The following is a 13,916-nucleotide window of genomic DNA, read 5'->3' as shown; positions in this document are numbered from 1 at the left end:
TGCTCCCATTTATCAAAAAACTAAGCTCCCATTATATTTCCCAAAAACAGAGAAGCAAATTTTAGGAGTGTCCATTTCTAAATTTTAGGGACGAAAACATTTTATTTCTTCAGTATTTGCTCCTGTGTGATTATTTTAAATTTGAAGGGATTATTTTTTTCCTATTTTATGCAAATAAACTTTCCTTTCTTTAGTTAAAAATCCACATGTAAATGATTAACATAAGAAAGAGTTAGGAAAAGTAGGCTTTGCAGCCAGACTGCCTACATTCAATTCCCAAGGTGCCACTTACTAGATGTGAATCCTTCGTATAAGTTATTTAAACTCACTGTGATTCAATATTCTCCTAGAATTTTGTGAAAAGTAATGAATTAATAAAGGTAACCTGTTTATCGGAACATTGCCAGGCACATAGGAAGTGCTAATAATAAAAAAATTTTTCATTAAAAAGAAAAAAAAGCAACTAATGTAATGTAACTATTACATTGCTTATAAAGAAAGCTATCTTGTTTTACACTTCCCGCTTTACAAGTATTATTGTTTCACAAATCCCCACAAAATAAGGCAACTTTTCCAACACCCACACTACCTAATACATTATATTTGGAATATAAAACATGGTCAGGCAATGTTTTAAAAAGGGAGTCTCACTTAGAGCTGTACTAAAATAAGGAACCAAATTACAAGAGACACCATTCTGAAACTTTAGAAAAAGTTATTTTATAAATGGGATCTAATTTTTAAAAACTAACTTACATTTTGAGAGTTTACACACATTTCTATGCCCTACTAAAAATTAACTAAAACTGTGAAAGAGGTAAAATGGAACACATTCAAACAGAATGGTACTTCTAAGAACTTAGGGAACTATCTCTCAAAGCTGGTTTGTCTTTTTAAAATAATGGCTAATAAGTAAGGAACTGGAAGAGATCTCTCCAGCTGGCTCTACAACCAGATATTTGGGATATAAAACATTTCTACTTGCAAAGCAACAGACCACTGACTTGTTGGAGGCCACTTTAAAAATGGCTGTAACCAAGAGGCGCCATAGGTAAAGTTCACAAAATTCAGAAGCGGGATTAAACAAATACATTAACTTAGAATTTTCTTAACGAAAAATATTCAGATTTAAAATACCCTTGAGAAGTAGTGTGTTGGGAGAGGAGCAAAAGTTACCCTATTAGGCATGCTTCTAATTAATAGGAGATGGAAAGGATATCTAGTTGACCAGAAGTTATTTATATCCAATCCCCCATGATCTTTAAAGGTTCAAACTTGTGAAAGTATGGCTGGTCTTACAAAGTACTAGAAGGAAAGCCAAGATCAAAGAATCAGTTATATACCTCCCAAACCCACCCATTACTAATCTACACTACCATACCTGATCTTTTACTGTTTGGTCTAAGGTGAGGATTAAAAGCCAAAAGGGTTTTTTAAAAAACCTATATCCTTGGATTCTACATGGAGGTAACTCTCACATCAGATTAATAAAGACAAAGGATTCACTTTTTGAATTCAGAAGTTCTGCAGGAAAAACTACATTCACCTTGATGTCACTGAGATACCTAAATTATATAAAGAAAAGATAATTTGGAGAAGCACATGTGGAATGGCAGAATAAAGAATAACTTAAGGGCTTCTAGAATACTGAAAGGAAAATATGAACTCAAGTGACAAGACAGTGAAAGGGCTGTAGTGGCCAGTTTTCTTTAAATGAAAGGAATTTTGAGGCAAGTTTGAGGCTGTGTAGAAGAGCAACTTGATGTTCTACAATGACCTAGAAAGAAATAAAAGCAACACCATCACTGAAAGTTACTTAAAATATCAAAAATAATGATGACAAATTAGATGTTTTGCACCTAAAAGTTTCTTATTTCATAGTAAGAAGAAGTTTTGATCATGTAGGCTATTTAACATTACCACTAAGTGAAAAGAACAGATTTTCCAAGTTATGCAGCAATACCAGAGAGCAGGATTAAATGTTAAAAAAATTTTCATTATCTACTTTCTCTAAACTCATTGATTCTACATCAGCTATAAATTAAAAAGATCCCTACTAAAAGTGAGTATTTATTTTTTCCATAAAGAAGATATCCAGAAAACATTAGCCATGTTAAGGAAACTAAAATACATTAAGAGAATCCAGGTGCTAAAACTTCTTAAAATTGGTACAATTTACAAATACCATAAATTTTGTAAATCAAACAATCAAAGGGCCTCTAAAGTAATTCTTAACTGTTTCTAAATTTGTGATAAAATACCCAAACTAGCTAGGGTACATGCATTTTTACAGGTTAAAAGTACCTCTTGCACTAGGTAAGGTGTCTTCTTACTCTTGAATTCAAAGTTTCAAATATTCAAAAATATTCTTTTGTCAATTTAGGTCCGTTACTATCATTATTTAGTAATATAACTGTTAAGGAACTAGAAGGTAGCAACATTTGGAGAGAAAAGTATAATCATATATAAAAATAGAAACTTTTTTCTGATTAAAGTCCTTCTTGGTTTTCTTTTGTGTTCCTTTACTGAATGGTTTTCCCATGTGTAAGCAGCAAGGTTAAATTACCGCTCAAAGTCAGGAAAAGGAGACTTCCAACAACAGCTTTTGATTTATGATGACTCCAGTAGCAAAGATTTTAAGTCCCTTACAATCACTTTCATTTGAGACACTGTAACTAGCTATCTTCCTTGGAGTTTAGAGAACCTATCTGAGAATATTTCTCATATTGCCATTTCTGCGAACAGGCAAGAAGTAACAGAAAATATTTTGAGTCACCAAAGCTTAATGGACCTTTTCTTTGAATCAATTCATACCAGACCTAAAACTTGAAGTTTGGTACTGAACAAAAACTAAATTCCATGATATACTTAGTGTATCCAACAAATTTGAAAAAGGAAAACACCTACTAAATATAATTCCCTAACTTCAATGAGTCTGTGGTTCTGTCTTAAATGAAAATTAATCTATGAACGTAAATTTAGCATTTGAATTTATTTTGACGTGGATTAAAGATTAAAATATTCCTTGTATACTTAAATTATTGATGCATTAATTCAAAAGATTTTTGTATTATAGGAATACATACATATATTTAGCTAGGAATTATTCTTAAAGATATTTTTCAAAATACTCTGTAAATTCAAATAATATAAGAAATCTCTTCTTTTAGTTATCTGAGACAAAAATATTGAGATCCAAACACAGAAAAGGGATTGATTGGTAATACTTTTAAAAAGATTAAAAACAAAATCTCTAATGACCTATATGATATACTTTGCTCAAAAATCAACTCAATTAAAAATGCATTTAAAAGGGATAGATATGAAAAGAAAATGACCCTTCCAAATGTTACTGTGAAGAAAAAACCCTGTGACAGTAACCATCAAATCAGTTTCATGGCAGCAACATGTTCCAGTTAAGTACAGCACATCAGGAAAAATGGATGGTCAGATTACAGATCAAGCTAGTGGAGTGCTATAATGTTGACTTTAAGTCAACTGCACTGTATTTTGGGGGGGAAAAAAAACAGTGCGAATGATTAGCATTGAAAACGTTGAAAGAGAAAGGACAATATATTTAAAACGACATTTTGAAAAAGTTCCCATTTTGCCAGATGTGATAATTAAAGCAAAGGAGAATTAGATTTTTTTTTTTCCTCAAATGACTATACCAGAAGTCTAAGCCTAAGTCAGAAAAAGAACATGCTTATGAGGAACACAGAGCAGGATACTGCAGTAGTTGATTTTCCCAAGTCTCTAAAGGGATAGATGCAATATGGGATAATAAAAAGTGAGTTTTGAAGTATGTTTAAGAAAGTTGTGGAAAAGGAGAAAAAAAATGATGAAAAAATTTCAGTTATAGCATGAGAGTTTGTGTTAAAGGGAAATTAAAAAAGGAAGAATGAACTAATCTAAAATATGAAATATACTGAAACAAACACCAGGGCTCTACATTAACTCTTTCCCTGTAGCCACAGATAAGGAAAAAAAGAGAATTGTTCAAGAATACATCTTTACTACATACGAATCAGTAATTAAGACAGATGGAGAGCTGATTATCTAGCATCCTGAATGGCAGAGCACATTGACTGCAAAAAAAAAAAAAAATACTTAAAACAATTCAACAAAGCAGACAAAAAACCTGCTTAAATATACGATTAAGAAGAACATATTGATGCCAAAAACCAACAAGATAATCCCAGTGGATGACAGCTTTGTGGCCAGAAGTAATCTAGGCAGATTGTATTAATGTAAAGCCCTGGTTTAAAATGCTCAAAAACAATTACCTTCGAAATAAAGTAAGTGTTCTCAAAAGTATAAAAATTCTTGATCAACTCAATGTCACCAGACTACAGAATTAGAGTAAAAGATATAGGTAAATACAGAATAGGCACTACAACGTAAAAGAAATTAGAAGTATCTGTTGCATTAACTCACCTTATTAGAATGAACTGGCAAATCACATATAGAGCACAGATGGGGATAACCCTTCGGTAAGAGTCCATGGAAGTCTTCAATATTGCTACTTGGAGGAGCGCCCCTCTTTTTCTCAAAGAGAGATCTCTCTTGTAAGGGGCCAGGACCACGTCCCATTCTCTCATACTCACTGTCAAATTTATGATAGTTATGCGAGGTCTCACCAAAAAAAGAATCATCCCTACACCTTTCTCCATCTCTTAATCTGTCATCTTCATAATCCATTCTGTCATAATAACCAGATTCTTGAGAACGACTTCCATGGTCATAATCAAGCACTGGGTTGAGACTAGGACCACGATCATCAAAACTATCTCTTCTAAAGTGCCTCTTTTCTTCCCAATCGTCCCTAGGTACTCTGTATGGTGGCTCCCGTGTAGCAGATCTGCCATCTCTACCATAACTCAATGTAGGGCCTTCTTCAGTTCTCCTTCTTTTAAGCTGTAGAAGGATTTGGGGCAAGTTCTCAGGAGTAATCTTGTCCTCTGGATAACGACTCAGTTCATCTAAGTCTCTAGCAGACAGACCAAAGCTGGCCAAAATGTTACTGGCCTGGTCTGCATCTCCACGGTGTTGAGAAGACAAAGGGAGTGGACCTCTACTTCCAATGTTAAATATAGACTGCAAATTATGGGAAGAAGTACTAGCAGAAGACAGTGCACTATGAGCTCCTTGTTGATTCAATGAAGAACTCATTCCAAGATTCATTAAACTAGCAAGGCGTGCAGTACCCTGGTTCATCCTTCCAAGAGATGCTGGCATACTTAAAGACTGGGTAGCAGCAGCAAGAAGGCCTATTCCTGCTGCAGACAGGTCACGCCCATGACCCTGCGAGTCCCTACCGAGAGATGACTGCTGGAATGACTTGGACATTGTAGAACTATCTCTTGTCTAGTTTATAGATTAAAAAAAAATTTTTTAGAAGATGGCCAAAAAGAAAGCTCAAACTAGAAAACTAGGTTAACTTTGCTTCAAAAAATGGTAACGCCAAGAAAAAGGATCAATAAGGACTGTAGAATCTTCTTCAAGCTGAGAACCAGCAGACAACTCTGTAGAAAAATAAGCAATTTTAGTCATAAATCCCTTTAAGTAGATGCCGTTTTTTTAGAAAAAAAACTTATGCATCATGTTGATTAAAAAAAAAAACATTTAAGATCTCAAACTTACAAAGAATTACATAACTTAAACAGATTTCAGATGTATGCAGAGCCTGCATATAGATATTTAAAAAGTAGTCTTTCATGATAAAGTTTAACTATTAAAGGGAATTTCATACTGAATTTAAAAACATTTCAATTGAAGGGTTAGATGTCTGGATACATCAAAATTTCAATAAAAATATAGATGGGTCTCTTCTTTTAGAAGAATAAAAATACACCCTATAGTATGATGCTTAAGTTCCAGAAGACTAAAAACAAAAAAATCAAGGTCAGCAAGTCAAAGATGAATCAGTTGTATTCTGTTTTAGAAAATGAGACCTATTAACACTATCAGAAAGAACCAAGTAAAACCACAAGTAAACGAAGCTTAGGTGTCAAGTACCTAGTATAAGATCTAAGATCAAACACAATAGCTGAGACCTTTATGCAGCAAAATCAAATTGAGGTAAAGACAGATGTGAAGAAAAATAAGGGACTTCCTACAGTTTAAGGATTTCTGCACAAATTTAAGCCAAATAATTAACTGCCTTCTTACTGTCCATCCTATATCAGGCAGTTGCTTATTTCATCTCTAATCTTAAAAGGTAAGGAGAACTAAATATGCGCAGTACAGAAATAGGAGACCTCCCAAGAAAAAACCCAGGTACAGGAAGTATAGGTGATTTAAAGAAGTGAAACTCCCCAAGGTAGCAGCCATCGACATTCACTTAATGCTCAAGGCCACAGCACCCCTAGAGCTCAAAACAGGTGAAAATGAAAATGAGATCTTGCTTACACAGATTTCTATAAACACAGATTCTTTCACAAGAATAGCCCAATCACCTGGAAAATTTAAATTCTGAATGCGATCCTCCAAGATGTGTTTCCTCCAAGACGTGAAAATAATGAAATTATTTTCATTTTCTTTCTTAAATTGTTATTTTACCTCAGAAATTGTTACATAAGAATTTGGAAAGCATTTGTGTGAGCTCATAAAGTATCAGTTAAATGATATACACAATAAATGTCCTTGATGAAACAATTTTATAATCACAATTACATACAGAGGTTGATAAGTCTTAAATTGTTTGCTACATAATTCTACTAGAAGGCATTGCTCAGTTAACTTTAATACATTTCATCACCCATACCCCTAAGTACTGTTAGTTTAAAATATTAAACTTTATTAATGCAAAAACCAGGCAATATTCAATAGTTACAAGTCTATTATGGGACCAATTCCACCAATGACAGATTAAAGTAAGGAAACACTGGATGAAAACAGTGGTAGAAGAAGTATAAAAAAAAGTTGCAGGCAAGACTTAAGTTAGATTTTACAAAAAGATGTAACAAAGTTAAAAAGACATAGAAATGCTATCAGAGGTGACTGGAAGTACAGAAGATGTTTTTGCACACCAAGGAAGACGAATTTGAGAAAAGACACTAAAGAAACTAGTTCTAGATGAGATCCATTATGTAAACTACTTAGGCCTTAAGATTAATAAAGACAAGAGTTAAGTGTACATCATTGGATGAAGGTTTCTTTGATATGACTTTTAAATGCCATACAGAATGCCGGTTGAAATATTGTGTAAACATTGGTAGGACCCTCTAAGTTTTCACGTATACTTTGTTAAAAAAAAGAAAAAAATCAATACCATTAAGAGGGTTTTTCGAAATCAAAAATTTAAAGTATCGAGGTTACTATTAATTGTAGCTTTGCCCTTCATTTGAGAGCCAAAGCTTTGTACTTTGAAAAGCCAGTCTTTTGAAAGAACTATTCTTTCCCTTAGGGAAATTATACTGCGGCATTATGATCATATGTAATTTTTTAAAATTGATCATATTTTAAGGGAAATAAATGATCGTTGCATTACAGAATTATTTTTCTTTGTAGCATATATGAAAATGGTGGATCTGCAAAAAGGAAAGGTTAAGAGAAGCAAAGGTAAAAGGTGATAACCTTAAGACAAACAGAAAATGGATGTCAGAAAAACTAAGAAAAAGGGCAAGACAAACCATGTAAATCCCATGACAACTTGTAATTCTTAAGAATAACAATATTTTTGTGACTCAGAGTTTCAACTTAAAATGCAGTCCCACACAATGAGAGTAGCATTACTGAAAAAGAACTTAAGTCAGACTTCTGATTGAAACAAAGTTTTTAAAATCTTTTATTAGAACAAAGAAATTAAGAGAAATCAGACAAGACGGCACTGGCGCAAGAACATTTATAAAAAGTTCATTTAGATCTTTGGTCAATGGTGAACGTAAGACGAACAAGTCACTTTAAAAGGCTCCTTTAAGCAAGACCTACTGCCTATGAAAGTTAGCACAATACTGAGAGGTTTACTAAGTTACCAAGATGTTTTAAAAAGATTAGCTTCTTTTACTGTATTTTTTTCCCATCATTATATAAAATTGCCTTTTCATAGAGATTAATAAAGCTTGAAAATACTTCGAGATAACTAACCTAGAATGTAATATCAAAATCTAATTTACCCACTTAAATTCTTTATACAATAAATTCTAAATGCCCATTAATGCAGAATCTTTCACTTCCAAAAGAGAAAGTACCTCCACACCACCCCCAACCAGAAAACATCAGAAAAAGAATGACTAATTAGGCTTGCTTTACAAATGCCATTTAACTACAATCTGATATTCAAATTCTCAATGAACAGATTTAAAGCTCATTTTAATACACAATTCTAAATTATTAACCTGGAACTTAAACCTAGTTCATGATATAAGTGCTACTAAAGATGTTAGCTTCACCTTCAACAGCTGAACAAGTATCTGTATGTATGGTTAAGAAATAAGCTTCAGTTAATCATATTCAACCTCCACATTCCATGAATACTATCTGATACTCTTTATTGGATTTATTTTCTTCAACAATTAAAAAAAATGGAAAACTAAAATATTTCAGAAAACAAATGAAAGCTTAACACATCCAGAAGGTTCACGGAGAAAACAAATAGTTGTTCCATATTTCGATTTCCTATGTAAAATAAAGATTACCTATGTCTTATTACATATTCATTCTTTCAGAGGATTATTTAGCAGGAAGTGAAATGACCATAAGCAGACTTTACTTCTTTAAAAGACATTATAGAAAAAAATCTTCAGCTTCTAAATTTAAAAATGCTATGTTTTAAAGATATCTAATACCATCATATGGATCTTTAACTATGTTTACAATTGTGTGAAATAATCACTTCTTAAAAACAACTAATTTTAAGATGGTATAATCATAAAGGCTTGTAGAGATGCTCAGGAAAGAAATAACCACTTATAATAACCCTTTAATCTCATATAAAAATTCATAATAACCCTTTAATCTCACATAAAAACTTAACAAACAGCTAAAAAACAATAGTTTCTTACAGTATTTTCCCCGTCTGAATTAAAAACACAAAAGGCTGTAAGAAATTTTCAGATTTTCCAAGTTCTATCAAGGTCAAACACCCTTGTGATTTAACTTATTCATGCGAAAATATGCCAAATACACGTAGCAACCAACAATACCAATACAGTAAGAATGTCCTAACCATTTCACCAACAGATGGCAGGGATAGTTCACTATTAGTAATTTAAAGCATTGACTACTCTGCTCAGAACTTTTAAAGCAAGCAACTGACTCATTTCCAATTAAAATACAGGGTTAGGTTAATTATTCCTTAAAGTTTCTCATGTATTAAATTTATAATGGCTTTATAAATAACTTATCAACATAGTTTCCATTTTAGAGTGTTAAGTAAATTTTCATTTTCACATTAGCTTATGTCACTATATGTTTTCCTAATATATGTTTACAACTTGTATTTCATTTAACAGTCTGATTTTTTAAAAAGATTGTTATCTGAGGAACTATTCAATTTTATATATTGAGCTTGAGCCACTTTAAAAACTTATATTTTAGTCTGTGTTCTTCAGTGCCATAATCTCATTTCAGTATGGCATGCCTTTAAGTGGCTTAAGTTTTTAAAAAAACTAATTAATTTAAGTAGTAAACCCCCTAGGAAATACTGTCCCAGATTCTTTTTTTAATTGAAGTATAGTTGATTTACAATACTATATTAGTTTCAGGTGTACAGCATAGTGATTCAGTATTTTTGCATATTATACTCCACTGTAAGTTATTACAAGATAGCAGCTATTATTCCTTGTGCTATACCGTATATCCTTGTTGCTTATCCAGCTCTATTAATTTGTTTTGTATAAAGCAATATGTACCTCAGCACACAATAAAGATAAAACCATATAAAGTGTCGTGCCCAGGAAGACTGAAAAACAAGTATTATTTTTAAATGCTTTAAGACTGTTGGTGTTAATCCAATCACAGACCTGGATTCAACCTCTAGCCCACTTCTTGGTCCTTAGGCTAACACAGTACCTTCATCTGCTAAAATAGAAATCTTCATGGTAATCCACAGAAAGGATTCCTATTATTCAGACTTGGAACATTTTTCTTCTTCCTAGGTTTAAATTTTTTTCCTAGTGACTTTATCAACTAGACATTAATTATTTTCAGATTAAGCAATAGAGAAAACTAATGAAGTAAATTCATACTACAGGAAAGAAAATTATTCCATTTAACAGGCAATTTTGACTCTTGATTTGACCTAAGACACTAACTTGGCTAACTCTCCTCTCTACTTCAAAGCAAAATTTGTGGTTTTTCTCAAGGCACCATTCTGCAGTCTTAAGATGTTCCCCCTCCACTCACAACTTTATGATCTACTGCTCTTGGTTTCCACAAACATTTGTACAACTCTCTGATTTGATACAAACTGAGATTTTTAGAGCCCAAATGCCTGGATTTGAATCCCAGTTCTACTACAAAATAGCTGTGTGACCTTGGGCAAATTACTTAACATCTCTGTGTTTGTTCCCTGGTATGTAAAATGGGAATAAAAATAACACCCATTTCATAAGACTTGGTACATGGTAAGCACCATAGTGATCATCTACTTTATGCAATCTGATCCTCACAACCAATGAGAAACTAGAAGTAAAAGGACTGGCCCAGAGACATAAACACCTTTCACTTTCACTGCACTATTTCATATATCAACTATACTATCATGTCTCATCCCTTTCTATTTGAAGTCAGATTTAAAATCTGAACTTTGTTCCTGAACCAGAAGTCTGCTTTAAAAGACCAGATTTAAAGACTGGCAGTAACCTAGACAAGTAAGACTGAAGAAGAGAAGTGGATTCTAGTGAAAGTAAACAAATTAAACCTCTTCCTTCTTCATTCCATTTCCAATCTACCTTTAAATTACCTTCTCATCCTTCAGAAATGCAGTCCATAACTCTCTATCTCCTCTGCCATAACCTTACTGGAGATACTCTGTCCTCTTGCCTTCCAGATGGCATCCGTGTATTGGATCCAGGTTCACAGGTTTCAATATAAGCCTCCTAAAATATCACTCATTATTTTACTCTCTTCAAAAATATACTACTCGCGCCGCGGAGCAACTAAGCCCGCAGGCGACAACTACTGAGCCTGCGCGCCTAGAGCCCGTGCTCCTCAACAAGAGAAGCCACGGCGAGAGAAGCCCAGGCACTGCAACAAAGAGTAGCCCCCGAAAGCCCACGCACAGCAACGAAGACCCAAAGCAGCCAATAAATAAATAATAAATAAACACACACACACAATTCTCTACTACTTACCACATGAAGTCCACACTCAAATACAATTATTAGCTGGAATGTGTCTCTCCGTTCTCCATTTAATACTAGTAATTCTCTTAAGGCCCAGCACCACCCCCTTTATATCACACATTATACAAACCAGTGTATATAAACACCAAGGTTCAGAAACAACGTTAACAAAACCTTAGATATCGTCTACCTACCAATTTCCAGTGATTCCTCCTCCCCTTCTGCAGTCTCTTAAGTCTTACCACTTAATAGACACATATCTTTTTAAAAAGTGTTAACTTCGCATTTCTGAATTTTATACAAATTGGCTTAAAATGTATGTATTGCTTACTTTTTAAAACTGATTTACACATGAATTACATCTACATTTTCACTGCAATATAGATACCATTATGGCGCATACACTTATCTGTTTTGCAGATGATGAACATTTAGACTGTTTCCAACTTCCTGTCATTACCAAGAACGCTGTTATGGATATTTCTCGGTCTCCTGATGCTTAAGTGTAAAGTTCCCTCGTCCATTCTGCTTTCCCAGAATATCACAGCCCACACAAGGAAACATAACTAAGCATTAAAATTGTTGTTGTTCCACATCTTTCCACAGCTAGAAAAGATTTTTTTACTTTTTGATGTGAACCATTTTTAAAGTCTTTATTGAATTTGTTACAATATTGCTTCTGTTTTGGTTTTTTGGCCCCTGGGGGGGGGGCACGTGGGACCTTAGCTCCCCCACCAGGGATTGAAGCCGCACCCCCTGCATTGGAAGGCAAAGTCTTAACCACTGGACCGCCAGGGAAGTCCCAAGAATATTTTAAGTACAAAGGTTTGTATTTCTTTGCTATTACTGTTCCTTTCCCACCTACTGTGTGATTCAGGTGTTCAAACACTTGACTTTAAACTTTCACATATGGTATAAGCTCTTCTATCAGTGATTATACCAAAGGGAAATGTTTAATATCCTAGAAATTCCCACAGAGAAAAAAAAACACCATACACATCACCTTTAAAGACCAGAAAGTTGTCTATTTAACAATCTATGATACTACAAATCAAAGATCCTACTGAGACTCTAGTATCAACAGATTACTTTCCATATTTGCATTTACTGCTAACTATGACATCAACTACAGGCATTTCCCCCCTCTTAGCTCTTCTTACCCAGCAGCATATCCAACAGCAAGAGCTGGGAAGACCTATCATCCCACCCCCACCACCACGGGAACCCTCTTTGTTTTCCTACTAACCTGTTCTGACAGGTACCAACAACCACAGGCTATTGGTATTCTACAAAAGGAAGGCAGAGATTTGCTATTTAAAACAGTTTCCAGAAAAAAACCAAGTATTTTATATCAATTAGCCTTAAGCTTTGGAACAGTTTTAAAATCTTTAATAATTAAAAATTTTAAGTTAAAAGATTTTAAGTTAAAAAAATTTTAATTAAAAATAATTGTACATAAGCTTTCATTGCTACTTCATGTAAATTTTAATTTCAGCAACTCCTGAGCCTTTATACAGACATTAAGGCTTGACCTACAACTGGAAAATCACACGAAGGCTGCAACACATCAAAGGTACTGCATCTATTCAGACCTGCCACAGTAATAAATTATATTCAGGTGAGGAAAGATAGCACAGCATTTATCATATAACTTCTACTGTATTACAGTTTATATTTAAGCTTACAGTCAATATCATCTGCGGTAAGTCAAAAGCTAAAGTACTTTAAAGGCTACATATCCAAAGTCCTCTCAATCCACTGGCTTCTCTCTACTCTGCCTTTATCCACTAAACAGCTTTTCTACCTATAAACCTTTTAACAAGCATGTCACAACCCTTGATCCTAATGGTCCAATGAGAAGACCCACTACATACCTAGGAATTTTAAATTAAAGCAATTTCCTGGACAGTGTTAACCATGGAATAACCACATATATAAAAAATTGCAAAACTACACTGTCTACAACCCTTCCACCTCACCCACAATGAATTTAGTATAGTCCATCCCAAACCTTAAGTCAGGCAAGTATACGTAGAACCTGTTGCCACAGTGTGGTACAATTTTAATGCGATTCTAACTAAGAGAGGTATATAAAAACAAAGCACAGGCTTTAATTAGAAGATCTGCTAAGAACACCACCTAAGAGACCATTACCCAATTCTCTAGTTTTGATCATTTAAAAACAGCTAATGGCTGCAGTTCATATCATAATCTAATTATTAGTCCTAATAGTAATTTTACATAAGAATGTCTTCAGATTTCTGTTTGTACATACATAACAAGAGTATCTTACACAAGCACTTCTTTCTGTCACTTTTGAACACTCTGCACTTGATTTCAAGAAGCTGGCTCATTTCTATCTCAATTCCCCTCAAAAATACATGAGATCCTAAAAAAACAAAACATGAGATAGTCTTTTCAGCACTTCTAGCATTTACAAAAAATGTTTCATTTTTCCTCATTACAAAAGTAAGTATAACGTCTTCTGGATATTTCAGAAAAAAAAAGAAGGAAATACAAATGACCCACAATGCCAACATCCAGAGCCAAAATTTTGAGTATATCTCTATTTTTATGCTTATTTATATGTTCCTTGAAACAACAACAACAAAAAATCATCAAATTCGG

At 33.6% G+C, this 13,916-nt stretch overlaps 1 protein-coding gene across 6 annotated transcripts in view; it reads right to left on the bottom strand.

Annotated features, from left to right (window-relative positions):
• The window catches only part of MATR3 (matrin 3), a 30,019-nt gene that overhangs the window by 13,582 nt on the left and 2,521 nt on the right, over window positions 1-13,916 (bottom strand). For 4 of the 6 annotated variants that reach the window (XM_057540336.1, XM_057540338.1, XM_057540337.1 and 1 more), the window contains one exon: window positions 4,438-5,525. The exons of the other annotated variants lie outside the window; for them this stretch is intronic. In XM_057540336.1, the coding sequence (XP_057396319.1) occupies window positions 4,438-5,349 (912 nt within the window). In that variant the 5' untranslated portion in view covers window positions 5,350-5,525. Of the gene's footprint in view, window positions 1-4,437; window positions 5,526-13,916 lie in introns of those variants that run through there. 6 annotated transcript variants of the gene reach the window in all.

Source organism: Balaenoptera acutorostrata, chromosome 2, assembly GCF_949987535.1.
Source record: "Balaenoptera acutorostrata chromosome 2, mBalAcu1.1, whole genome shotgun sequence".
NCBI lineage: Eukaryota > Metazoa > Chordata > Mammalia > Artiodactyla > Balaenopteridae > Balaenoptera > Balaenoptera acutorostrata.
Note: the sequence above shows the minus strand (reverse complement) of the source record. Positions and strands in the feature narration are given on the sequence as shown.